Source organism: Prionailurus viverrinus, chromosome E3 (assembly GCF_022837055.1).
Source record: "Prionailurus viverrinus isolate Anna chromosome E3, UM_Priviv_1.0, whole genome shotgun sequence".
Lineage (NCBI taxonomy): Eukaryota > Metazoa > Chordata > Mammalia > Carnivora > Felidae > Prionailurus > Prionailurus viverrinus.
This window is the reverse complement of record NC_062576.1, coordinates 25,956,808-25,982,720: the sequence shown is the minus strand read 5'-3', so window position 1 is coordinate 25,982,720 and position 25,913 is coordinate 25,956,808. Positions and strand designations below refer to the sequence as shown.

The window sequence follows — 25,913 nt, the reverse complement described above, 5'->3', positions numbered from 1 at the left end:
TGGAACACAGTAAAGGGTTCAGATATGTGTCAGGGCTTGTGCCTTATAAACTTGTTTCATCTAACCAGCAACCCCTGGATGTAGATACTTGCACCATCCCCATTTTACAGATGAGGAAATTAAAATTTGACAAGAGGAAGTGATTGTTCTTCAGGCATGTAGTAAGGATTTAAAGCCAGCTGGTGTGTGCCAGTTCTGGTAGCCTCTTCAGAGGACCTGGGAAAGGAAGTGAGATCAGCTCCTGACCGTGTGCTCTCACCAGACAACTAAGTACAAATACAGTTCTGTGAAGTAAGGGCCTTGAAGGAGGAAGCACAGGTGCTGTGGGAGCCCAGAGGAGGGCAGGCACCCTGACCTGGGCAGTCAAAGGAGACTTCCTGGGGGAGGTGGTGATGCAGCTTCCTGTATGGCAGAGGAGGTCCCAGGCACTGGCTTCTAGCAAAAGGGGCTCCGACAGTCTGGAAGTTGCCACATTGTCACCTTTATTGCCTCAAAAAGAAGTCAGACCTCACTTGGCCTTTAGGAGGTGAGGGCACCCCAGAACCTAAGCCACTCCATAAGCAGATATAGACTTCAACGAAATAACCAGTGTCTCTCATTTCTTCACCACCTTCCCCAAAGCCAACACATCACAAAAGATTCCTGTCTTGGGATCATTGAGTCACCATTGTTGACAGTTGTCACTCAGTATATCCCTAGGAAGCAGCAGTCACCGTGTTTCTTCTCTCACTGCTCCTGTCTACTGTCTCCATCTCTTCTCTGCCCTCCCCCTGCCTCTTCATTATCCCATAGGCCAGCTATGAGCCACTACACTGCTGGGTCTTGTTGGGTCTTATTTCTAATCTGCCCTGAGGTAGGTGCTTTTGCTGCACCTTCCCCTGAAAGTCTAGTCTGTGTCTCATTCCTCCTTGTGTCCACTCTGAGAACCGCAAGGTATCCTGCAGCTCCTGGAGGTGATGGCACTCTCTGGGCCCTTTTGGTTTTTGTCAACAAAACTGAAACAGGCTTATTGCAGACCTGCTAAATGTCAGACCCTGCAAAAGACTATCTCAGTTTCCTGACTCAGTCATTCATACATATAAGGGGAGCATTCTCCCAACATAGTACAGGCTGTCTTGGGCACATTGGCATTCGTCAGTTTCATTCCATCCATCCATCCATCCATCAATTTTGCACACATTTATGCATTTATATATTTAGCATTAAAAAAAATTAGGACCTACCATGTACCACACTGAGACATATAAAGCTTCAAGCATCCTTAACACCAATATAGGTCTTAACACATGGTAGTTTCTCAGTAAGATCATTGTTTATGTGAATGAACAAGTTAATGAACAAAGTGGATGATGATAGAAACTAAAGTGGTTGGTAGTCACTCTGTCCCAAATCTGTCTTGTTTCATCATCTCCCAGTCTCCCTTTTGGTCAACCAGTGCTTCCTTGTCCTGGGACCCTGTCAAAATCATTCTAAAGTAGAAGATTGGGATAGTAGGTAGGTAGTGGAGTTAGGAACTCACTCTCTGGTCTCTGGGAGTTTATGAGCTATGCATCTCACTATCCCACCTCATGGTACTTCTGGAACCCACCAGCTGAGATACAACTGTGGTGGAGGCAGCTATGGATTCACCAAAACTTATTTTCCTTATGGACACAGATCAGGGCCATATTGCCCAGCCTTTCAGTTGACTGGGACCATGTAATAGAATTTTGGTCAATGGAAAGAGATATGATGTTTGCCACTTCCAAGCTTGGGTCACCAACACTACCATTGGCAACCCTCTGGCTCCTTGCCCCAACTATTAGATAGGGAGAAAATGGTGGAAGCCTCAGGGGCCCTAAGGGAGGGCAGAGCCACAAGCTGGAAGGAACCTTGGTCCTTGAAAGACTTGGGGAGCAGAACTCCCCCACCTCCACCCTCTGACTGCCAACTGGGCTCTACATGAGCAAGGAGTAAACTTGTAATTCTTTCACACCACTGAAATGCTGGTGTTTGTGTTTCCACAGCTAACATTGCCTTGATTGACACACAACCACTATTACCTTTGCAACTGATGGGTTCTGACCTGTTACCCTCAAAAAACAGCTTCAACTCTGGGGCCTCCTTAATGTTAAACTCTGTTTGAAGTTCCTTCTCGACTGTGATGTCCGCTTTGCCAAAGCCGAGCCCATTCTTGCCTTTGCCCATGATCTCCACCGCTTTGCCCAGCTCCTCAGCCAGGCTCCTGGATTGCTTGGATGATGGGTTATCTGAAAAAGCCAGTATAAGTCAGAAGTTGCTAGAGCCTGTCTTACTCCCCATTTCTCAGGGAGGAGGCTCGGTTTCACTTGCTTAGCTCCTGGGCCTTCCTCACGCTGTGCTGTAATAGGTAAATTTTCAGAAACGTGACAGGATGGGAGACACATATTTTGTGAAATTGGTCATTTGGGAGGTGCATCAGGGTTCTGTGTGCTCAACAACACTGGAAGTAATACAACTTTGGGCAATTCATTCCAACTCTGTGAGTCTCACTTCCCTCATGGGTAAAATGAAAAAAATAATTGTGATTACCCCATAGAGTTGTCAGTCAAATAAGACTTATTTAGCAATCAATTATATGTTGCCTATTAATTTCTAAGAGATTTCCGTGGATTGAGCCATCTAATCCTATGGGGTAGGTATGGTTATTATATGAATTTTATAGATGAGGAAACTGATTGGCAGCAAAATGTCCTACTTGCCCAGGGCCACATGGCAGTGAGATATAGCCAGGATTTGGAACCACTAAATCAGCTCTGTAACCAATATTGGCATGTTAAACCCTTAGCACAATGCTTGGCACATGGTAAGGACCTAATGCATTATTATTACTACCATTATTATTGAGCAGTTTCTATGGTCAGAAATTCTAGGGAAAAGAATGAGGGGACATGTGCACCATCTGGTAGAAAATCCTGGAGTTACAGGCCAAATTGAGCCCCTCCATTTGCCCTATAGCTGCATGTAATATTGCAGGGGACTCTCAAGCAAGCAAGGTCAGGTGTGAGAAAGATGGGGGTGGGGAGAGGTTATGATGCTCCCCTACTCTTTCTGATCCTGTCCTTTGGGGTTGGTGGTGTCAAAGAGACCTCACACTCTCAATTAAGATTCCTTGGCCCCTCGTATTGCTGGGCAGTGGGGGTGGGGGTTTAGGAGTAAGGAGCCCTTTTCTGGAAAATGGCCACAGGGAGCTGGAATGTGATCCTGGCAGAAGAAGGCCTTCCTGGCCTAAATGAGAGGGGACGAAAAGGCACTCACATTTGCCTTCCTCCTTCCTGATAACACTGAGATTGCAGGCCCCTCAGTGCCCTGATGTCTGCGGCAGATGGACTGAGCCAGGGCAGGGGGGTCATTGATTCCCTTTCAAGTCAGAACACATTCCCCTTTTCAGCCCCCACACCTCTCTCCTGTCCATCTGGAACACTTGGAAAAAGTGCAAGTGACCTCCACTGCCTGGGCAAATTCCAAGTCCAACAAAGAGGTCTTTTGTAAAGCAAAACCCAGAAAGCCTGCTTCAGGACAACTGGAACACGCCCCGCTATCAGTCAGCACACCTGCTCCTGCGATGGAACCCGAAAGTGAATGATGGTTTTCATTAAATTCCCAATCAGTGAACAGGAAGTGGGACTTTTCGCCTCTCCACTGCCTGCTCTGTCACCGTCATTGCCTTTGGTACCCACTGCCCCCAATCCATCACCACCAGCAGGTACTGGCCTGTTGCCAGCTGCTCAGGCCCTCAGGCCTCTCCCCTGGCTTCCTTGTGGATTTGGCCCTGCCTGGCTCAGGGTTGCTGATTGACTTCCTGTCCAAATCTGAGTCTCTAAGGGAAGCAGCTCAGGGCAAGGGAAACACATGGAATGATTGTCCAAATGATGGAGCTTTTAGAAGTTCCACCCACAGCCCAGTGCTCTTGAGTATCCGGAATGGAAGAAATGAGAGAAGTAGTCTGTAATAGCTGGAATGCTGGGATCTGAAAGCTAGCTGGACAGGATCTAACAATAATAGCCTTGGAGATTCATCCACCCATTCATCTGTCCATTCATCCAGTCATTCACAATTCATTTGGCAAATCCTTTTTAGGATCTGCCATGTGTCAGACACTGTTCTAGGTACTGGGGATTTAACAACCAATAGATAAAAATCCCTGCTCTTGTTGGGGAAGACAGAAAATAAACAAGTAAAGAAATAAAATATATGCTATATTAGATGCTAAGTGCTAAGTGGAAAAAAAAGCACAGCTGGACGTTGGGAGTGGCAGGGGGATTAAGTTTAAGTAGGGAGGCTAAGGGAGGCCTAACTGAGAAACAACATTTTAATAAAGACTGAAGGAGGTGAGGAAGCAGGCTATGTGGATATCTGGAGAGAGAGAGCTTCCAGGCAGGGGAACCATAAGTGCAAAGGCCCTGAGGTGGGAGTACGTGCAGCATGTTTGAGGAATGACAAGGAGTCTGGCCTGGAGCAGAATGACAGGTGTCAGGGTCAGATAACATAGGACCTTGTTGGCCTCTGAATAACCCCTTCTCTGAGGGTTGTAGAAAGATACCGGAAGGTTTGGGGCAGAGTTAGATATGATCCTACTTATTTTTAACTGGATTATACTGAATGTTATATGAACATTAGACTGAAGGGGAAAGGGGTGGATCCAGGGAGACCAGTGGGAGACCTCTGTAATAATCCAGGTGAGAGGTGATAATGGCTTGAGCCAGAGTGATGGCAATGGAGGGGGTAAGAACTGGTCAAAGTCTGGAGACATTTTGAAGGAGGAGGTGACTGGAGATAGATGAGAGAAACGGGAGGAGATGATAGATTGGATGTGGAGTGTGAGTGAAGAAAAGAGGTCAAGGATGACTCCACTGATGATGATGATGGTGGTGGTGGTGATGGTGATGGTGATGATGGTGATGATGGTGATGATAACAAGGTAACAACAACTACAAGTTATTGAGCACTCACTGTGCCAATCACTTTGCTAAATGTTACATGCTTTATCCTGGTTAATCCTCATAACAACCTCTGAGTTATCTACCATTCCAGGTGAGGAATGTTACAGACAAGAGATAGAAATCCAGAGGTCTTATGGCTGGTACACAGTTAGGCTGAGATTCAGCCCCAAGACTGGATGACTCCCAGATTCATGCTCTAACTGACCACATAGGTTAGCTGATCTGAAAAAGATTTCTTTTCCTGGAGGGAGGGATGGGATGCATTTTCCATCTCCCCTGCTCTGGGTGGTTTCCATCAGAACAGAGAGTATCTGTAGAGCCAAATCCACTCTTTATGATTTACAGTCCTGTCTTCTGATTTCTTTTTAAAATTTGCAAATCAGTTTTACCCCTGTGGTTCTGGAACCTTGAATTCCAAGCTTGTAAAGATGAAATCAATGTGTACACTCCTCAGGTCTTGGTGCCTATGTCCTGCCCTGGCCAACTGGAAGTGCCAGTTTGGCTGGGGTATGGTAACAATTCAGATGTACATTGTTGCTTGGGCAGAGTGGAGCCCAGTGGGCTGTGGGTGTGTAGGGAGCCCTCTGCTGGCAGGCTGAGACTTCTTGCAAGTACAGCCTTCTTTGGGTCCTAAGCTCTACCTAGAGAGAGTTCATTGTCTGACACATACTACTATATGGCACTCATTGAACTTCATTAGGTTGTTTCATAAAACAGAGACAGTTATGGTGGTTTATAGCACCTGCAGTTCAGGGAGGTTGTTTTTTTAAATATCTCTGTGCCTGTGTTTCCTCATCTACAGAATGGGGATACTAATAGATCCTATACCTTAAGATGATCCTACACAGTAAGACAAGGTGTTCAAAGCTCTGGCACAAAAGTGCCTGAAAAACATTAACTATTTTGATGACATAGGTGGGGGAACCCTTGATCTTGCTCTGACTAGGTTCTCTCCGGGAAGGGGGAGTCTTATAGAAATGTCAGGATCCTCAGCAAATCTTCTGGTTCTTGGGGAAAGAGACACAAGGATGACTAGCACCAAGTCATCCAGTATAAGCCTGGGTCTATTCTGTGGCTCTCACATTGGTTTTAGTGTAAGCAAATGAGACCCAGGGTCATGTTAGAATAGGGAATTGGTCTCTGAATGTCTGTGTGATGTGTAGATGTGTTAATGGCTAATGGACCAAGGATCAATATTTGCCTGGGTCTTTAGTAGGTAACCCTGGTTCCCTTTTTCTGAGAAGCCAGTGTGAATCAGGGGAGGGGCTGGTGGATGGGGAAATGTGAGTGTAGGGACTGGAGATTAGCTCCTAGCACAGGCAACTGGAGTCTGCCTTTCTTTAGATGGTGGTTCTCAATGGGGGACATTTGGCCATATCTGGAGACATTTCTGGTTGTTACAACTAGAGTGCTGCTGGAATCCAGTGGGTAGAGGTAAGGGATACCACTAAACATCCTACAGTGCATCCCCCACCCACCACACACACACAACAAAGAATGATCCAGCCAAAGTGTCAGTAGTGCTGAATATGAGAAACCCTAGTTTAGATCAAGCATGGAAAAGTATTCTGAGAATAATCCTCTCCCATTCCATAGGGCCAGTATAGTGTATAGAAGTGCTCACAGATGATAGGAGCTTCGGGATGGTAATCCGTCCCTTTTAGTTCCTCAAGGGTCAGCCAACAAATTCTTCTGACCATCATAATGGCCTTTAAGGCCCTAAAGGACTGTACTTCCTTTCTGATCTGATCTCCCACTTTCTTTAGCACCTCAGCTTTAGCCATCCTGGCACATTCCCACCCAGGGCCTTTACGCTGGCTGTTCCCTCTGCCTGAAATGCGCTCCTCCCAGCTATCTGCATGGGTTGCTGCCTTCCTGCCTTCAGTTCCTTGCTGAATTTTCACCTTCCCAGACCACCCTAAATAAACTTGCAGTGTCACTTCCACTAACTTTTTGCATTTCCTCTTGCTCTTCTGTTTTTCTCCATAACACTTTTAACCATAAGACATACTATATTTTTTACTTATTTGTTTATCTTGGGTCTCCCCTCTTTAGGACCTAAGTGCCACGAAGCAAGGATGTCCATCTGTTTTGTGCCTAGAAGTCTATCTGGCACATAACAGGTATTTGATAAATATTGAATGAATGAATGAATGAATGAATGAATGAATGAATGAAAAATAAGTAAGTAAGTCGCTAAATAAATATTTCAGTTACAGCACAGTTTTGTAAGATGAATTGTACATTTGGTGTCAGACCTCGTCTAAAATCCAGACTGTACCACTTATCAATTGTATGACTTTGAACAAATTTTCCAGCCTTTCTAAGAAGTCTTTACCTCATAATGTAAGATGGAGATGATGAGACCAAGTACAGTGCCTGGAATACATATGCTCAATAAATGGCCATTATCATCATCTTCTTCATCTTCATCACCATCCTTTATCCATATTGCCATCTTCATCATCATCATTATCATCGTCTAACCTGTTCCCAGGACTCTTGCCACCTCTGCTTTAGAGGCACTTCCTAAATGACCCTAGACACAGCTCCTGATGAATCTCATTTTGGCCTGTCCCCACTAAAGGTAGCCTACCCTTCTCTCCTTGCCTCATTCATGCAGAACATTATGGCCAAAGGCAAGTTCAGTTCATTCACTCATTCATTCAACATTTCATGCAGGCCTACCATGCACAATGCCAGATGTTACTAATCAAGAGATGAATGAGATTTGGCCGCTGCCCCCCCACGGAGCCCACAAGTTTAAAAGCTGTTTCAATACAGTTTGGCAAATGCTATGAAAGGGTGAGTACACAGGATTGTGTCGGCATGGGAGGGCCTGCCAGTCAGTGTAGGTGGGAGTAAGGGTGGACACAGCCTCCTGAGAAGGTGGCTTCATGAACTTAAACCTCACAATCCAGATGAGGTAGTATAAGAAGGACACCGTGGGCACAGGGAATTGTAAATGCAAAGGCCCTGAAGCTTGAGCCAGTGTGGCCTACCTGAGGACCACAAATTATTCAGGGACTAGAGCATATCTCTCAAGTGAAGTGGGGAAGTTGGCCAAGTCTAGACCAAGCAGAGGACACTGTAGCCATGTTAAGGAGTTTGAGGTCTTAGAGAATCACTGCGGGTTTTTAATCAGGAAGTGACCCAGTCAGACTTGGATTTCAGAAAAAAAAAAATACCTCTGGGTGTGCTGTAGGGACAGCACTGGAGGGGGCAGGGAGACCCTTGAGAAGGCTACTGCAGTGTTTTAGGTGGGGAACACAGTGACCTGAACTAAGGCGGTGGCAGGGGGATGCGAAATCTGGAGAGTGCAGAGGGCTTTAGGAGGTGGTATTAACAGGACCTGGTGGGTGATGGGTTGGATGTGAGAAAAGAGAAGTCAAGAATGACCTTGAGATTCATGATTTTGACGTTGGGTGGATAGTGGTGCTATCAGTTAAGGCAGGGCATGAGAAAAAGCAAGTTGTAGGGAGCAAATCAAAGATGCTGAGGCCTGTTTTGAACACATGTGGCATTTAAGACATGTGAGGGACATGCAAGAGCAAGGGTCCTACTGACAATTGACTCTTGAGCCTGGAGTCCTCAGAGAGATGAAGAAGTGAGCAACAACTAAGGATTTGAGACTTACTATATAGTATGTCCCTGGGACAATATTGGAAAAATATTTTGTTGTAAAGAGCCTATTTATTCCTAGAAAAAACTGTTTAATCATACTTTCCCCAAGGGATTAGATTTTCCAAAGGTTACTTTAGAAGGCCTGCCAGGTTTTGAAAACTCATTTTGACTTAAACTGAGTATTGGAAGGAGTCAAATATTCAGATGTAATGAGCTTGACTGTCTCTTTTGGATAACAAAATCTCTGCTGGTGTTTACTGCTTTGAAATACCTGCTGGTGGGAATGCTTTAGGTTTAAAGTATTCAAATTGGTTGTCATTAAATGTCATTAAGGAATGTAAAATTGATTGACTCTGTCTGTAGCCCCAGGTTCAGATGTCAGTTAAAGCCTCGAAGAACCATGGACTCCCCCTTCTGCCTGATTAAAACAGAGCAATCACTTGGGCAGAAATTTGTGTTCTTATGTGGGCAGGACAGTTTCCTTTTCTTTTGTGTCTGCTGCACCAGTTTTGGAAGGGTAAATGTGTGTTGAGATCTGTGTTGTGTCATGCAAAGTGTATAGCTCAACATTGAGAGTCCAGGATCAGAGATTAGGGCCACTGCAAAAAAGAAAAGACAGAGGTCTTCTTCTTGGATGTCTGAGCTGTACAAACCATTAGCTTACAGTTCTACTTCAGGTGGAATAGAGCTGCAGGGTTCTCAGTTCTTCCCTGAAAGGAACCATAAAACAGATGTGTAAGTGCTGGCCCACATTCTGGGGTGGATGAGAGATGTGGGGAACCGGCTGGAGGAGTCAATCAACAAAGTGGAAATGCCTGCCCTGCTCGAAGGCTTGTGCAAATAGCCCATACTGGATCTCCCCTACAAGATCTTACTCCACTGGCTCGAAGTAAAACCCAGCATGTACCCTGGTGCCAAGGTTGAAAGAAATCATTAACAGCCTGGGTTAGATGGAGATCAGAGTCTCAGAACTATTTTGATGGAATTTTACACATCAGGAATGCTCCACATTGGATGGAAGCAAAAATGACACAATCACATTTTCCCTTCTGGGAACTATCAATGTGAAAGGCACAAAAAAGAGTGTTTTTGTTCCATGGTGCTATGAAGTGGCTGCACAAGCCAGCTGAGGAGGCTCTGATGCCGTCACATGCCCAAATTTCCTGATTCAAGTAACATCACTCAGACCGCACCAAATAAGAAGAGACTGGGACCTGCATTTCAGATGGGGTGACACAGACTCAAATGCTACAGGGGTGAGGCAGGGAGTGTGACTGTGTGGGGTTGGCTGGATAGAGATGTGGCGAACTAACAGGCATGTTTTCTGATCCAAAAGGAAAATCTCTACTCAGCTTAAGCCAGTTGTCACATTGCAAGAATGTGGGCCTGTGCCTCCAGATCTTCTATTTCTTTAAGAGCAGATGTAAATTCAATTATAATTGTGAAATCTCTCGATTGTTAAAACATTGTGTGGCCTAGGGGCACCTGGATGGTTCAGTTGGTTGAGGTTCTGACTTCAGCTCAGGTCATGATCTCACAGTTTGTGGGTTTGAGCCCTGTGTCAGGCTCTGTGCTGACAGCTCAGAGCCTAGATCCTGCTTCGGATTTTGTGTCTCCCTCTCTCTCTCTGCCCCAACCCCACTTGTGCCTCTCTCTCAAAAATATATAAACATTAAAAAAAAAATTAAAACACTGTGTGGCCCAAACATAACCCACCTGCTGGCCATCTTGTGTCTATGGGCTGCCTGTTGCATCCTTGATTTTAGGATAACAGGAAAGAAGAGGAGCCATAAAGAACGGAGAAGTGCGCCAGGGAGATCAAAGGGAACCAGAAGGGAATGGGCTCATGGGCACCAAGGAGCGAAGGGACTCAGGTTGGGTCTCAGATTGGAGTACTCTAGGTCAAGGAAGGTGAGGACTGGCAAGCGCCTATTGGATTTGAGAATGAGTTGTCCTTGGAAACTTAACCTGAGCCAAACAGTCCATAAAGCGAACCCTACGTAGGAAACAGTTGCTGACATTCCTGCCCAGAAGAGAAAACTATTCCTGGTGGTTCAATGTCTAGAAGATCTTATACCACCCAGCTGCCTCTCAGCCACCCCAGCTTCAGGTTGCATTTGATCAAAAGCCGTTTCAAGGCTTTTACATAATGTGATTAAGACAGATAATGCCACGTGTTCCCCAAAACCTGTTTCTTTTGCCTCTTCATTTATACTGCTGGAATTTGTTTCCCAGCCTCTCTTGCAGAGCTATGGCCATTGGAATGCAGGCAGAAGTGGTGTTAAACAGTGCTTCTCACCCTGTAATATGAATGTGAATCACCTGGGATTCTGACTCAGTAGGTCTGGAGCAAGGCCTGGTATTTTGCAATTCTAACAAGCTCCTATGTGATGCTGGCATTGCTGGTCCATAGACCACACTTTGAATAACACTGATGTGCACCATTTCCAGGGCTGGCCTGGCCCAGAAGCATGTCCTGTGTCTCTCAATCCATTTCCTGGCTGGAGGCAGAGGATTCAGTGGAGTACCCTAGGCCCTAAGGGATGCTTGGGTCACTAGATGGAAGGACCCTGGGCACTTGAATGACTGTATGGAGCAGAGTTTCTCTGCAGACCTGCCTGAGACTAAGATTTAAGAAATCAACCTTTACAAAACTAGATTTGGGGTTTGTTGTAGCAGTTAGCTTTCCCGAACACAGTGATCTTTAAAATATCTAATCAAAATCAGAACAATGAAAGAGTTTGGGTACAAAGGTGGGCAATCATTTTTAGAATTCGTTTCATTAAAGGATTTCATTCATCTAGCATTAAAAATTGAGCCACAATGTACAAAGAACTAGTAAAATGTTTGGCACACTTAAATTAGCCTACAACCTTGGATCTTGTGGCAAATACTGCGAATCAGCCATTCCCAAGCTCTTTGCTTCCTGAACCATTGAGGACAGAAACCTAAAATATTCACCATCTCAGACTCCTCATTTGGGAATAGCCATGGCACAGTTCTAGCCAATAAGATATAATAAAAGTCACTGGTGGAGCTTCTGAAAAAGTTTTTTTTGTTTTTGTTTTTTTCAAGGAACATACTTGGCTGACATGTATTTTGTCCTTTTGCTATTTGCCTGTCCCTCTTTTTCCCTAGCAAAATGTGCAGTGCAATGCAAGAAGTGCCACAACCATCTTGTGACCGCAGGCTACATACAATATATCAGGGGTGATGGAGCAAGAAGATAGGAGGAGCCTGGGTCCTTGATACTGTGAAGCTGCTAGGACAGCCATTGATTGCCTATCCCTGGTCTACATATGAGAATATGAGATAAATCTTGGATTTAAGTCATCATTAGCAGATTTTTTTTTTTTATTCCTTGAAGCTGAACCCAGTCCTAACTGATAGAAAGTTGATCATGTGTTTGGGGCCAAGGGAGGATGAAGACTCATTTACTGAGCATTTTCCATGTGCCAGATCCTTCATAGATATTTAGTCAATCCCTATAATGACTCTACCACTTTCATTATTCCCACTTCACAGATAAAGAAGGTGAGACACAAAGAAATGTACCTTAGGCCACATATCTAGTTCATGGCAGTGAACTTTACACTCAGGCTTGCCTGGCTCCCAAACTTGTGTACTTTACTCCAAACCTTGATGTCATCTATAGACAAAGTATGTGGGTGAGTAAAGTTATAAACAACAACAATAACAACAACAACAACAACAACAAAAAAAAACACTTTAGGATTTACCAGTGCTTGGCATGTGGTCTTTGGTAAATACTGATCTCAGTAACAATAGATTCCAAAGGGTTCACTCCACTGCTCTGGCTAAAGATTGCCCATCACTGGGCATCACTGGGAGGCCAAATAGTGAAGATTCCTCTCACTTCAGGTCAACCTTCAAGTTTCAAGATGCATTTGAATTGGACTGGAGACCCTAGCGCATTCTAGGATGCGAGGATGCAGGAGTTAAGCCAGAGGAGCCTGCTCAGCTGGTTTGCAGCTTGGAGAACCATTTCTAAGGACAATTCCAAGCTGTCACTTCTCCATGAGATACTCAGTGTATACAGTTCAGACTATTCTAATGGCATGAGTATGGATTCAACTACAAAGTCTCGGAGAGCAGAAACCAAGGCCTCTTTTCTCTGGGGCTCCCATCGGACCTACCCAAGGCCTGGCACTGAGCAGAGCTGAGTAAAAGTAGGATGAATCAGAATGCAATAATATTAGTTGTGCCCAATGGGTGCTCACTAGGCACTCATGACTGCATACTTGAACCCATTTTCATCACCACAGCAACCTGCAAGGGAGACATTATTAGCATGTTTGTGCAGAGGAATCTAATAATGATAAAGAGAATGGCAGCCAAAACATTTCTTAAGCTCTTATTATGCACTAGGCACTGTGATAAGCACACTAGGAATTATATCCTATTGCTAAATTCCCTATTTCACAGCCAAGTAAAGAGAGGCTCAGAGTGATCCAGGTCACCTGCTCAAGGTCATCTGACCAGTAAGTGGCAGAGTCCTGCGTTTGAGCCTAGGACCATGAACCTCTAAGCGCTGAACTTCATCCCAGGACATGCACTGGTCACACTGGAGAGAAAAGGAAGCCTGTGAGGCATCAGGGTTAGTGGAAGGCAAACTGACAGAAGGGAGAAAGGGCTATGCCACAGCAGCAACCAAGAGGAGGAGAAGAGAATGTAGGGGGAGGGGCTGCATGGAAAGGGGCAGAAACCAAGAAGGGGCAGCACTTGTACCTCACTGCCCAGCTCTGGAACCTGAGTCCTTGCCAGGCTTCAGGGAATCTGGATGCTAGTCAGGCCAGGTACAGACCAGCACCAGGTCTTTGGGAACTGACACACAGCCAGACATTTCCCAGGAGTGGCTTTGGAAGCAGGATTCTGGAATCCAGTGTTGACATCTACTTTCTGTATCCTCCCAATCCTTGCACATGGCAAGTGGTGTGGCACAGGGTTTGTAGTCCCCACTTGTGAGCTCTGTGACCTTGGGCAAATTGCTTGGCCTCTCTGAGCTTCTGTTTCCTCAGCTATAAAATAGGGAGACAAATGGTGCCACCATGCTGGGTTGTTGTGAAGATCAACTAACTTAACGTTTTGTGGGTCACTAAGGACAGTGCCCAGCACACAGTTAGTACTGGCAATGTGAAAGCTGTTATGAAAATCCCTCCCAAGGGCACAGCTCTATGCCCAGTGCCCCAGGGAAAAGAAGAAATGTCCACTGAAATGAAGAACAACAGTCCAAAGAACAAAAGTGGACAGGCAGAGTTCAGATAAAGGTGATGGTCTGCAAATCTTTGCTCAAGAGCTTGCCCATAGCTGCCACCATTTATTGCCCTCTGCTTGTGTTCCAGCCACTTAACATATTATCTCATTTAATCTTTACAACAATCCAGTATGGTCGGGATGCTCCTGTCCTCGTAACAGAGGGGAAAGTTGAATTTCAGAATATAAAGACACTGATGAGTAAAAGTTGGCTTTTTACCTTCAGTGGTACAGAGGAGCAACATACAAATCAAGACTAAATCGAGCGTAGTATTTTGCAAATTGCTTAACATCCCTGGACCTCAGCATTCTCATCTGGAAATTGGGAATGATAGTATATCCATATTAATTTTAAATATGTTAATAATATGTGTTCTCATCTGTTCAGCAATATATAAAACTTCTCTGGCTTCCAGGAGGAAAGAGATAGATCTCACCCTACCCATCACCCATCACCCAGGAGTGGGGGACACTCACGGAAGAGCACCATGAGGAAGCGGGTCTGGTTCAGCATCTGGGTCAGGCCAGCAGGTGTTAGCACCAGCAGGTTGCCTTCCTCCACAATATGCAAAGGCTGGGATATGTTGATGCTGGCTTCCTTGACGTCCTCCTCTGGGAAGCCCTGGACAGTGGAGCCGCGAGAGGCAGCCAGCAGCAGGGAGATCCATAGCAGCTCCATAGCTATTTTGTAGGGCCACAAGGAGGAACAGGAGCCCTTATCAACACAGGTGGCAGGGCACCACGTCATCATTCCCTCCCCGACTCTCCTTCCCCGCCCAGCCAGTTTGTTTATGGAGAACACGGCCCGACCATGGCCCACTGCTCCCTAGCAGTGCCCACACATGGCAGTAGCACTGGAAGAGATGCAGAGTGTTAGCTTAACCTCAGCCCCTACGTAAACTGTGCAGGGATAGTTCAGAGCAGCAGGGCCCTGCTCAGAGCTCCACGAAGCCAAATCACATGCCAGCATTTGAGCCCACTGGCTTCCCAGGCAATAGTTGAGACTACTGTAGAGATGAGTCCCACTCCAGAGTCCTGGGATGAGCCTCTGGACCCCAGAAATAAGGGGTAAATTCCCCATCACAGCTTCTGCTTCACACTCCTCCAGCTCCTGCTTGAATGCCCCTTATAATGGGAAGCTCATGACCTAACTTCTCATTCATGTATCCCATTTGATTTTTGAACAGTTTTTCTCAACTGTACATATTTCTTTTAAAAGTCATGAGGTGCCAGGAATTGAGCCCCTCGTTGGGCTCTATGCTGACAGCATGGAGTCAGCTTGGAATTCTCTTTCTCCCTCTGCCTCCCTCTCTCTCTCTCTCTCTCAAAATAAATAAACAAACAAACATTTTTTAAGTCATAATTGTAGGTCACACTTGTAAAAATTCCAAGCAATACAATAAAAACATGTTAAGTAGAAAATAAAAATGTCTCTCATAGTCCCACCTCTGAGAAAGCTACTATTAACAGTTTGGAATGGATCCTTATACATATTGAAAATTCCTATATAAATGCACATTTGAATGTACAATTTTAAACATAAATGGAGTCAGCTATGCATATTGTTCAGTGTTCTGATTTTATTACTCCATAATGTGAAATATATCCTAGGTACTTCCCTATAAAAGTACATTCCTTTTTTTCTTTTCCTTTCCTTTCTTTTTTTCATTTTCTTTCTTTTCTTTCTTTCTTTCTTTCTTTCTTTCTTTCTTTCTACATTTTTTAATTGTTAGAATGGTAGAATGGTCTGGATCAGAAGCTTCCTTTCTGTAAGTTCCACTTTCCCTAATTATGTCTTCCTGTCTTCCCTAACAATTTAGAGCATAGAATCACCTCTTCAGATCTTTGTAAGTACTCCTGAAGCATAGAGCTATTTCTCTGTGTAGCATGGACTACCTGAGTATCTTGAAGAAGAAGACCTATAGCAGGTAGGAGTGGGTGCCTGGGTGGTTGAGTCAGTTAAACGTCCAGCTCTTGGTTTTGGCTCAGGACATTATATCACGGTTTGTGGGATGGAGCCCTGTGTTGGACTCAGCACTGCCAGCACCGAACCTGCTTGAGATTCTCTGTCTCTGGTCCTCCTCTGCTCACGCTCTCTCTTCTCTCAAAATAAATAAACTTAGAAAGAAAGAAAGAAAGAAAGAAAGAAAGAAAGAAAGAAAGAAAGAAAGAAAGAAAGAAAGAAAAGGAAATGACCTATAGCAGGTATATTCTACGTCACACCTTCGGATTAAATTTATAAGTATTTTAACTTCTTTGTTGACTGCTGTAGTCCTAGCACCTGGTATTTATGGTAGGAAAATGGACAAGTGGTGAGAATAAATACATGAAAGAATGAATAAATGATTTTTGCCTGGGAAATAGGTTTGTCAGACTATCTGAAGGCTTTTAAAAAATAGATCTAATGTAATTTTTCGGCCTAAAATATAGAGAATGTGACCAACTCTAGCTCTAAATTTTATGAGTAAAAAGGTACTTAACATACTTGTCATGTGCCAGGCACTGTTCCAGTGCCTTCCATGCCATCACATCTCTTATGACAACCCTATGAGGTAGGAATAGCATTATTATAATCCTCATTTAATGACTATAAAACAAGGCACAGAAAGGTCACACAGCTCATAGGTCATAGACCCAGGCAATCTAGCTACAGAATCCATGCCCCTAACCACAATGATATACTGTCTCTCTAGTGACCCACTGCAAAATGGGCGCAGTGGACAATATTTTGAGACATTAACTGAGGCTCCCCCACCCTGATACCCTGTACCTTCCATCATTCAATCAAGTCCTGCCTTGGAGGGGAGGGCTGAGACTGCAACAGAGAACAGAGCCAGATTTTTGATTTGGGGTTGCAAAGCAGGCCTTTGAAAACTCACAGCAGCGACCAGGCACTTGCAAGTCGGGACTCAAATTGTAAGAATGGGTTTTTTTGGTTTGTTTTGTTTTTTAAAGAAAGGGGTTCTGAGTACCCTGTGGTTTATGCTCTGAAGCATTTTTTTTTTAGGAACTGAAGACAAGAGACCAAATGTTGTAACAAAAGATGCTCCTTTGCTTTTATTGCTCAGGAAATTCCAAGGGTTTTGGTCCAGGAACTATGGATGAAGACCAAATAAATATCAGAATGTATCTGGTCATCTGAATGCCCAAATATATATATTTATGTTAAAAAAGAAAAACAAGCCCCAATAGAGTAATTTGCACCCCCCCATAGGAAGCAACACTTAATTGCAGTTTCAACCTACCCCAGGAATGTGACCTTCTATTTGTAATTTTTTTCTTTAAAATTTTTATTTGAATTCTAGTCAGTTAACATACAGTGCAGCATTGGTTTCAGAACAGAATTCAGTGATTCATCACTTCCATACAACACCCAGTGCTCGTCATAACAAGTGCCCTCCTTAATACCTATCCCCCATCTAGCCCATCCCCCACCCACCTCCCTCCATCAACACCCAGTTTGTACTCTATCTTTAAGAGTCTCTCGCAGTTTGTTTCCTTCTCTCTCTTTTTTTCTCCTTCCCACATGTTCATCTGTTTTGTTTCTTAAATTCCACATATGAGTGAGATTATATGGTATTTGTCTTTCTCTGACTGACTTATTTTGCTTAGCATAATACACTCTAGCTCCGTCCAAGTAGTTACAAATGGCAAGATTTCATTCTTTTTGATAGCTGGGTAATATTCCATTGTATACATAGGAATGTGACCTTTTAAAAGTCAACCTGAAATTTCCTGATCAGCAGTAGTAAGATAATCTGCATGATTAAAAAAAAACAAAAACAACAAAAACAACAAAAAAACATGCTTTTACCTTCCCAACAAAAGATGCTCTGGCCTGAAACAATCCTTTCATTTGTTGGCTAATAACATGTTGCCCCATTCTCCTGCCTATAAAAACCTTCCATTTTGTACAACCCCTGGGAGCATCTCTCTACTTGCTAGATTGGATGCTGCCTGAGTCATGAATTGCTTAATAAAACCAATTAGATCTTCAAATTTCCTAGGCTGAATTTTGTGTAACACTTACAAATCACAGTATCACAGGGACCCTAACCTGTTTCTCCTATGCACTGAAACCCCAACCCTGACTCTTTGCTGACCATTGCAGCCCCAGTACCCGGTATCAGGCTAGCCCATAATACTAAGTAGCATCATTATGTATTAAGCTAGTATTTGAGCTTTACCTTCACCATCTTGTTAACCCTTACAGCATGTCTATGAGGTAGGTACAGTTATGATGCCCCCTTCACCAAGGTGGAGACTCATACAAAACCACCCAACGGGTAGATGAAGGAGCACGTGGGCTCAGGTACATCTAAGCCCAATGCCTGTGGTGTAAACCAGCGTTCAGGAAACTGACTCCCTGCCTTTTCTTGTAAATTCAGTGTTATTGGATCACAGCCACATCCATTCTTTTGCTATTGTCTGGCTGCTTTAACTATAATGGCCAAGTTCAGTAGTTGCAACAGAGACTGTATGTGGCCAATGACACCAAAAGTATTTATTATGTGCCTCTCAGCCTGAAAAGTTCTCAAACTTAGCATCTAAATCACCATGCTGCCCATGCCCCTACATTTCACTCACACCTTAGATCTTGGACTCCTCAAATTTGTAAGTCCACTATTAGAGCTTAGCATCTCCATCTGTAGAATGAGTGAGTAGTGCCTACATCCCAAGGTAGTTGTGGGCATATGATAAAGAACCTGTGCTCCATTAGCACTTCTTATCCTGAAATTCACATGGAGCTGTTTAAACAGTACTTATGCTAGGCCTCCACCCAGACCAACTAATTCAGAATCACTAGAGTAGTGCCCAGATAGCTGTATGTTTTAAAAGCTCCCCAAATGATTCTTTTATTTTTAACTTTCTATTTGGGAAATTTTGAATATATGCAAAAGTAGACTGGTTGGTGTGCCTCCAGCATCATTCAACTAGGTTTACTGTCACTACCAATCTTGTTTACATTCTTATCACTTCCTGCCCTGAACTGTTTTGAAGCTAGTCCCATATCTTAACATTATTTCATCCATAAATAATGAATTATGAATTGTTAAAAGGTATTTTTTAAAAAATAAAACATAACCACAATACTATTATCCTACTTAACAGAATGAACAATAACTTCTTATCAAATATCCAAACAGTGTGAAAATTAACCCAGTTATCTCATAAAGTTTGATTGAATTGGGGTCCAAATGAGATCCATGTGTTGCCATTGATAGTCACAGATAATTCTGTCTTGCAGTCTGTAGGTTGAGAACCATGCAATCGGGGCATCTGGGTGGCTCAGTTGGTTAAGTGCCTGACTTTGGATCAGGTCATAATCCTGAGGTTCGTGGGTTTGAGCCCTGCATCAGGCTCTGTGCTGACAGTATGGAGCCTGGAGCCTGCTTTGGATTCTGTGTCTCCCTCTCTTTCTTTGCCCCTCCCCTGCTCACACACTCTCTCTCAAAAATAAACGTTAAAAAAAAAAAGAGAGAGAGAACCACGCAGTCAAATGAAATCAACCAAAGCGAGTCATTTGGCCTGAGTGGATGGCAGAGCATCGGAGTGCAGGCCAGGCTGATCAGGGCTATGGTGGGCTCCCCCAAAGACCTTTGACAAGAGTATTCCTGCATGTTAATGGCCAGAAGACACGTGACAAGATGCTCAGTATCACTCACTGTCAAGGAAATGCAAATCAAAACCATGATGAGATACCACCTCATACCTGTCAGAATGGTTAGACTCAAAAAGACAGGAAATAACAAGTGTTGGCAAGGATTTGGAGAAAAAGGAATCCTCTTGCACTATTGGTAGGAATGCAAACTGTGTGGATAGGAATCCTGTGTGGTAGGAATGCAGCCAGTGTGGAAAACAGGGTGGAGTTTTCTCAAAAAATTAAAACTGAAATTACCATATGATCCAGTAATGCCACTGATGGATATTTACCCAAAGAAAACAAAAACACTAATCTGAAAAAATAAAGTAACGCTATGTTTATTATAGCATTATTTACAATAGCCAAGAGATGAAAGCAACCTACGTGTACATCCATAGATGAATGGGTAAAGAAGATGTGGTGTATACATATAACAGAATATTATTCAGCCATAAAAAAAGAATGAAATCTTGCCATTTGCAATGGATACACCTAGAGAGTATAATGCTAAATGAAATAAGTAAGACAAAGACAAACGCCATATGATTTCATTCATATGTGGAATTTAAGAAACAAAACAAATGAATAAACAAAGGAAAAAAAAAAGAGACAAACAAAAAAACAGAATCTTAAATACAGAGAACAAACTGGTGTTTACCAGAGGGGAGGTGGGTGAGTGGATGGGTGAAACAGATGAAGGGGATTAAGGGTACACTTATTGTGATGAGCTCTGAGTAATGCATAGAAATGTTGAATCGTATTGCACACCAGACACTAATATAATACTGTAGGTTAATTACATTTCAGTAAGAATAAACAAATATACAAATAACAAAGCTAAGGAATACTTGTAAAAAAAAAAAAAAAAAAGAAAAAGAAACCAGCAAAGAGGTGCCTGGGTGGCTCAGTCCATTAAGTGTCTGACTTTTGATTTCAGCTCAGGTCATGATCTCATGGTTCATGGGATCGAGCCCCCAGTTGGGTTCTGTGCTGCCAGAGGGGAGCCTACTTGGGATTCTCTCTCTCCCTCTCTCTCTAATCCTCCCGCCGCTTGTGCTCATGAATGCTCTCTCTCTCTCAAAATAAATAAATAAACATGAAAGCAAACAAACATCTGCTACATGGGATACTGCCTGATTCATTAATCATTGAATAAAGCCAATAAGATCTTTAAAATTTACTCAGTTGAATTTTGTTTAGCAACTGAAGGAGCAAAAAAGTGAACTGGATACATTTCCAGGAAAAGAGTGGGAGGGGGGCAGGTTGTGTGTGTGTGTGTGTGTGTGTGTGTGTGTCTCTCTCTCTCTCTCTCTGTCTCCCCCCGCCCCGTTTCTCTTTCTCTTCCCCCACCTTCCACCTTCCACACCACACCCTTTACTCTTTCCTGTGACCCTCTCTGACCACAGCTCAGCCTTGATTCATCACAGAGCTCCTCCTCAAACTCTGGACCCCATTGTGACTCAACCTCTGACACTGTACCCTCAACCCCACCCAGACCCCTGCTCCTGTCCGGAACCCCGGTTCTCCCTGCACCCACCGCTTTGGCCTGATAATCCTGGTGGCTCCTCTGTGTCCCTCTGGGGAACCCTCAGCCCCAGCCACAGCCAATTCCAAGCCTAGATCCAGCCTCTACCCTCCACCCCCACACAGGGAGGAGTGCCATCATAGAAAACTCTTATGAATAAGAATAAATAAGAATAAGAGTATTTAATGCAGAGGGCCTTTCTACCAGTTACCACTGCTCTGAGCACTAAATGTCCCTGGTCTCCAACACTGAGAGCCTCCTGTCCCAGCCAGCATCGTCTCTGGTCCAGCTGGATCAATGGCCTCCTCTCTACTTATATTCTTTTTGCTCTCCTCCCAATCCATTCATCACACAGAATTTAGAGATTTCCTTCTAAAACACAGCTTAGATCACATCACTGTCTTATGGAGAAGCCAGGGGCCTGCCATCACATACAATATGGTGGCGTCTCAGGACTCCATCATCCCGTTTCCTGTGACCTCAGCCCTGTGCTCTCCCTCCTATGTCAGCATGTCAGCCAGGCCGGTTCCTTCCCTCTCCTAAGGCAGACACTGCTTGGGACCTTTGCCTCTGCCTGGAACACCCTTTTCCTGATCTGTAACCTTTTTTGGTCATTCAGGTCCCTAACACCAGCTCCTCTGAGGGGGGTCTTCCCAGGCCACTCTGTCTCCCCACTACCTTTGCCTCCAGCATTCTCGGCCACATCACCCCCATTTGCTTCAAATCCTGTATTATTATTTCTGAGTGTACATGCTTTATTTTTTTATTAAAAATTTTTTTAACGTTTATTCATTTTTGAGAGACAGAGACAGAGCACGAGCAGGGGAGGGACAGAGAGAGAGAGAGGGAGACACAGACTCCGAAGCAGGCTCCAGGCTCTGAGCTGTCAGCACAGAGCCCAACATGGGTCTTGAACTCACTAACTGTGAGGTGATGACCTGAGCTGAAGTCGGACGATTAACCCACTGAGGCATGCAGGGGCTCCACAGTTTATATTTCTAAACTTTTTACTGTAAGTGCCTTTGTTCACAGCTGTTTTCCCACCTCCTAGAACAGTGCCTTGTCCAGATCTGGAACTCAGTGAATGTTTTTTAATGAATGAATGAACAAATTATCTAATTTAATTCTCACACAAACCCCACAGTGTATTTCAGTGATTCTCAACCATTGCCGCCCATTAGAATCTCTTGGGGAACCTCAAGAAAATACTGATGTTTGAACCCAAATACACTAGGTGTAATTTCATTGGTCTGTTTGGGGTGCGATCAGTTTCTTTAGGTGATACTAATGTGTAGCCATCTTCTCAGTAAACCACACTTAAATTTTAACCATCCTGGCAGAAGGAATGTGGCCAGGGAAGGGCCCATCCATCAGAATTGCCATTTCATTCAAGCCCATACCTGTAGGAAGTCTGGTTACACGCAGGCCCACTGGGCTGAGTTGGGGCAGCAAACTCCGGGGCTCTTGAGGAGGGAAGTCGTGGCCTGAAGAACAGACTCCTGGTTTCCCTTTGTGACAGAATAGGACCCGGAGGCTGCCGAGTTTCCTAAAGAAATCCAGAGGCAGAAATGAAGACCCTTCCCAGACACACGGGAACCACAGCAGCCTGAGCAGCAGTGTTCCACATTCTGGGGTTCTGGAGACCAGGGTGGCCCTGGAGAAGAATGGCCATTGTTGGGTAAGAAGGCCCTGCACTTGCTGAGAGGAGCTTGCCCAAGCACAGGGGTGGGGCTGGAGGTCACAGGGAACACCAGAAACAAAATACATCCCGGCCAAGAGTGGCACAGGGTGGCACAGAAGTGTCTAAACATTGGAATTGGAATCCCAGCTCTGTCCCTGAATAGCTGGGTGGCCTTGGGCATGTCGCTTACCCTTTCTGAGGCTCAGTTTTGTCACGTGTAAAATGGCATAGAACTCACAAGGCTGTTGGAAGGGTTAATGGAGCTGACTGGCCAAAGTGAGCTGCAAGGGACCTGGAGGGCAGAAAGCTGGCCCTTGTCTCTTCTCCTAGCCTCTCTCCCACTCCCTGCTGCAGCCACACTGGCCTTCTTGTCGCTCCTCCAATATGACAGTCACTCTCCCACCTCAGGGGCACTCGTGGTTTCTGATGAGGTTTTGGGGTGATGTGGGGGGTTCATGGGGTTTGGAGCTGACAGCCAGGAAAGAATTCTTGAAGATGTCTTTGGTGCAAAAAGGTGATTGTATTAAAGCCAGGGGACAAAACCCTTGGGCAGAAAGAGCTGCCCAGGACCCTGTGGATAGACTGGTTATATACTTGGGAGATCATATGCTAAAGAAGACTCCCAGGATACTGGAGGCCTAGCTACTGTCACCCTAAGGTTGTTTTTCCCTCCAGCAAAGCATTAGCATTAAGACAGCAGGGAGTTCCCTGAGAAACTTTTACTCAGCCTGCCTTAAGTATTTGTCAACAGGCTGCAGGTTATAAGGAAATTCAATTTTATCTGCCATTTCCTTCTGCCTTTGTTTCCCATATCAGTTTCTTCTATAGTCGGCTCTTCACCCAGGTTTACTGTCTTATCTCCTGTAAGTCTTTGCTCAAACATCACTTTCTCAGCCTGGGCCTTTTCCCCATCACTTTGTTTAAAACCATTAACCTCCCCAATTCTCTTAGGTACTTTCTGTCTCTTTCTAGGCTTTAGTTTTCATCACAGTAGTAATCACCTTTTAAATTCCTTATCCTTTACTTTGCCTAGTGGCTAATAGGTGCTTAAAGATGTTTGTTGAATGACTAAATGAAAGGCAGTTATTGTATTATTAGCAGTAGCAGCAGAATTATTGTCAGAGTTTGTAGCCTCCAGTTCTGTGTGGCTGGATTCTTATCAAATACTGATGGATAGCAGTGAAATTGACTTCAGGTCCTCTGAAAAGCAGGTCATCTGACCATCCATCTTCCTGAGACTAGAGAATGTATCTTTAGATCTGGCTGCAGATTTGCAGATAAAAGCGGTTGCCTGGGACCCATTAGAGGCCTAGGCATTGAGGAAGTGGAATTTGAAGGTCAAAGAGATGATTTGCTATGGCCATGCTTGGCAGGGAGGAAGAGGAGCTGCCTCCATGGGAAGAGGCAACAGCAGCCTGGCCAGGAAATAAGCCAGAGCCTCAGGGAACAAAACACAGTGGAGGATGAACACCCAGTGTGATGCTAACCACTGCAAAGCAAGGCAGCTGACGCCTAAGCATCCTCTCCAAGAGGCACTCATAGCCCCTTTTCCATCGGAAGGACTTTGAACCACTTCTAGTGCTAAGGAAGAAAGGTGATCTGAGGTCAGAGAACATCAGAGGTCAATTTGTACTTGCTGCACATAGCAATGACTGGCAGACAAAAAATGTTCACTAAATGTTAATCCTCATTTACTCTTCATTGACTCAACAAGTATTTATTAAACTCTTAAAGTGTGGCAGGGCACTGTTATAAGTCCTGAGGAAACGGCTGAACATCTAAAATCCATGTTCTGGTGGAGTTGATATTCTAGTGTGCATGTATGGGTTGGGGGAGGGGACAGACAGCAAAAGTGAATGAGTAGAAAATATTGAATGGCAGGTAGGTGAAGTGATGGCTGTATTAATTAGCTTAACTGTAGTAACCATTTATGTAATGCATATGCCACATACCTTAAATATATAGAATTTTATCTGTCAATCATTTCGTATTAAAACTGGAAAAAAAATTTTTTTTATAGAATACATTGAATGTTAGAAAGTGATAAACACTGGGGCACCTGGGTGGTTTGGTCAGTTGAGTGGCCAACTTCAGCTCAGGTCATGATCTCATGGTTCACGGGTTTGAGCCCCATGTCCGGCTCTGTGCTAACAGCTTTGAACCTGGAGTCTGCTTGGGATTCTGTGCCTCCCTCCTACCCCTTCCCCATTTGCACGTGCGCTTGCTCTCTCTCAGAAATAAATAAACATTAAAAAAAAACATTTAAAAAAGAAAGTGGTAAACACTAAGAAGGAAAATCAAGCAGAGAAGGAAGGTGGGAAGTGTCAGATGGGAGAAGGTTCCAGTTGGGGTTAGGGCCGTGGCAGAAGGCATGCTGAGCAGGGGCCTGTGTGTGAGTGGTGAGACAGTGAGTGAACCCTGTGAAAGGAAATTTGTGGCAGAGAAGCCAGTGAGCACAAGGAATGAAGCAGGGCTGGAGCCAGCTCACAGGGGTGTGCCAGAGACAGTTAATAATCAGGAACTTTGCAAGCCGGTTTTTAAAACTTTGGTTGATTGAAATTGGCCATGGTGGGACTATTTAACCACAGATATTGGCAAACACTATGAGAAAAGATGTTTTTTGCTCTTGTTCTCAGAGATCCAGTTAACCAGCAGCAGGGAGAACAAAGGGCAGGCAGGCCAGTGTGGCTGGAACAGAGCTAGCAGGGGGCCAGAGGGGAGAGCCAGGAAATCATGTGGGGCCTTGCAGCTGCTGGCAGGACTTTGACTTAGACTTTGAGCCAGACAAGGAGACATAGGAGGTTTCAAAACAAAACAAAACAAAACAAAAAAAGCTTTTTTTTTTCTTTTTTTTAGATTTAATTTTACATACCAGAAAATTCACTCAAGTATGCCATTGTTACTATTGCTATTATTTTTAGTCATTTACGGATTTGTGCAGCCGTGATCACATTCCGATATAAAAAAATTTCTATCACCTCAAAGACATCCCTTGTGTTCATTTGCAGTCATTCCCTGTTCACATACCCAGCCCCAGGCAACTACTGATGTACTTTCTTGTCTCTGTGCTTTGGAGGGTTTGGAGCAGAAAAGGAACATGGTTTGACTTATATTATTGTCACTATTGTATTCTTTCTGCTAAAACATAATAAAGTTCCTGTTCTCTTTTCAGATGACGTGGTGACCTGAATTTTCAGGGAAGAC

The 25,913-nt window shown here is 44.2% G+C and overlaps 1 protein-coding gene across 1 annotated transcript in view; it reads right to left on the bottom strand.

Moving 5' to 3' along the window:
- Window positions 1-22,633, bottom strand: part of PDILT (protein disulfide isomerase like, testis expressed) — a 42,617-nt gene extending 19,984 nt beyond the window's left edge. The window contains exons 1-3 of the mRNA XM_047839367.1: window positions 22,429-22,633; window positions 14,337-14,540; window positions 2,043-2,249 (exon numbers count right to left, since the gene is read on the bottom strand). Of these exons, the coding sequence (XP_047695323.1) occupies window positions 2,043-2,249; window positions 14,337-14,538 (409 nt within the window). The 5' untranslated portion in view covers window positions 14,539-14,540; window positions 22,429-22,633. The remainder of the gene's footprint in view (window positions 1-2,042; window positions 2,250-14,336; window positions 14,541-22,428) is intronic.
- Between the last annotated feature and the right edge of the window lie 3,280 nt (window positions 22,634-25,913).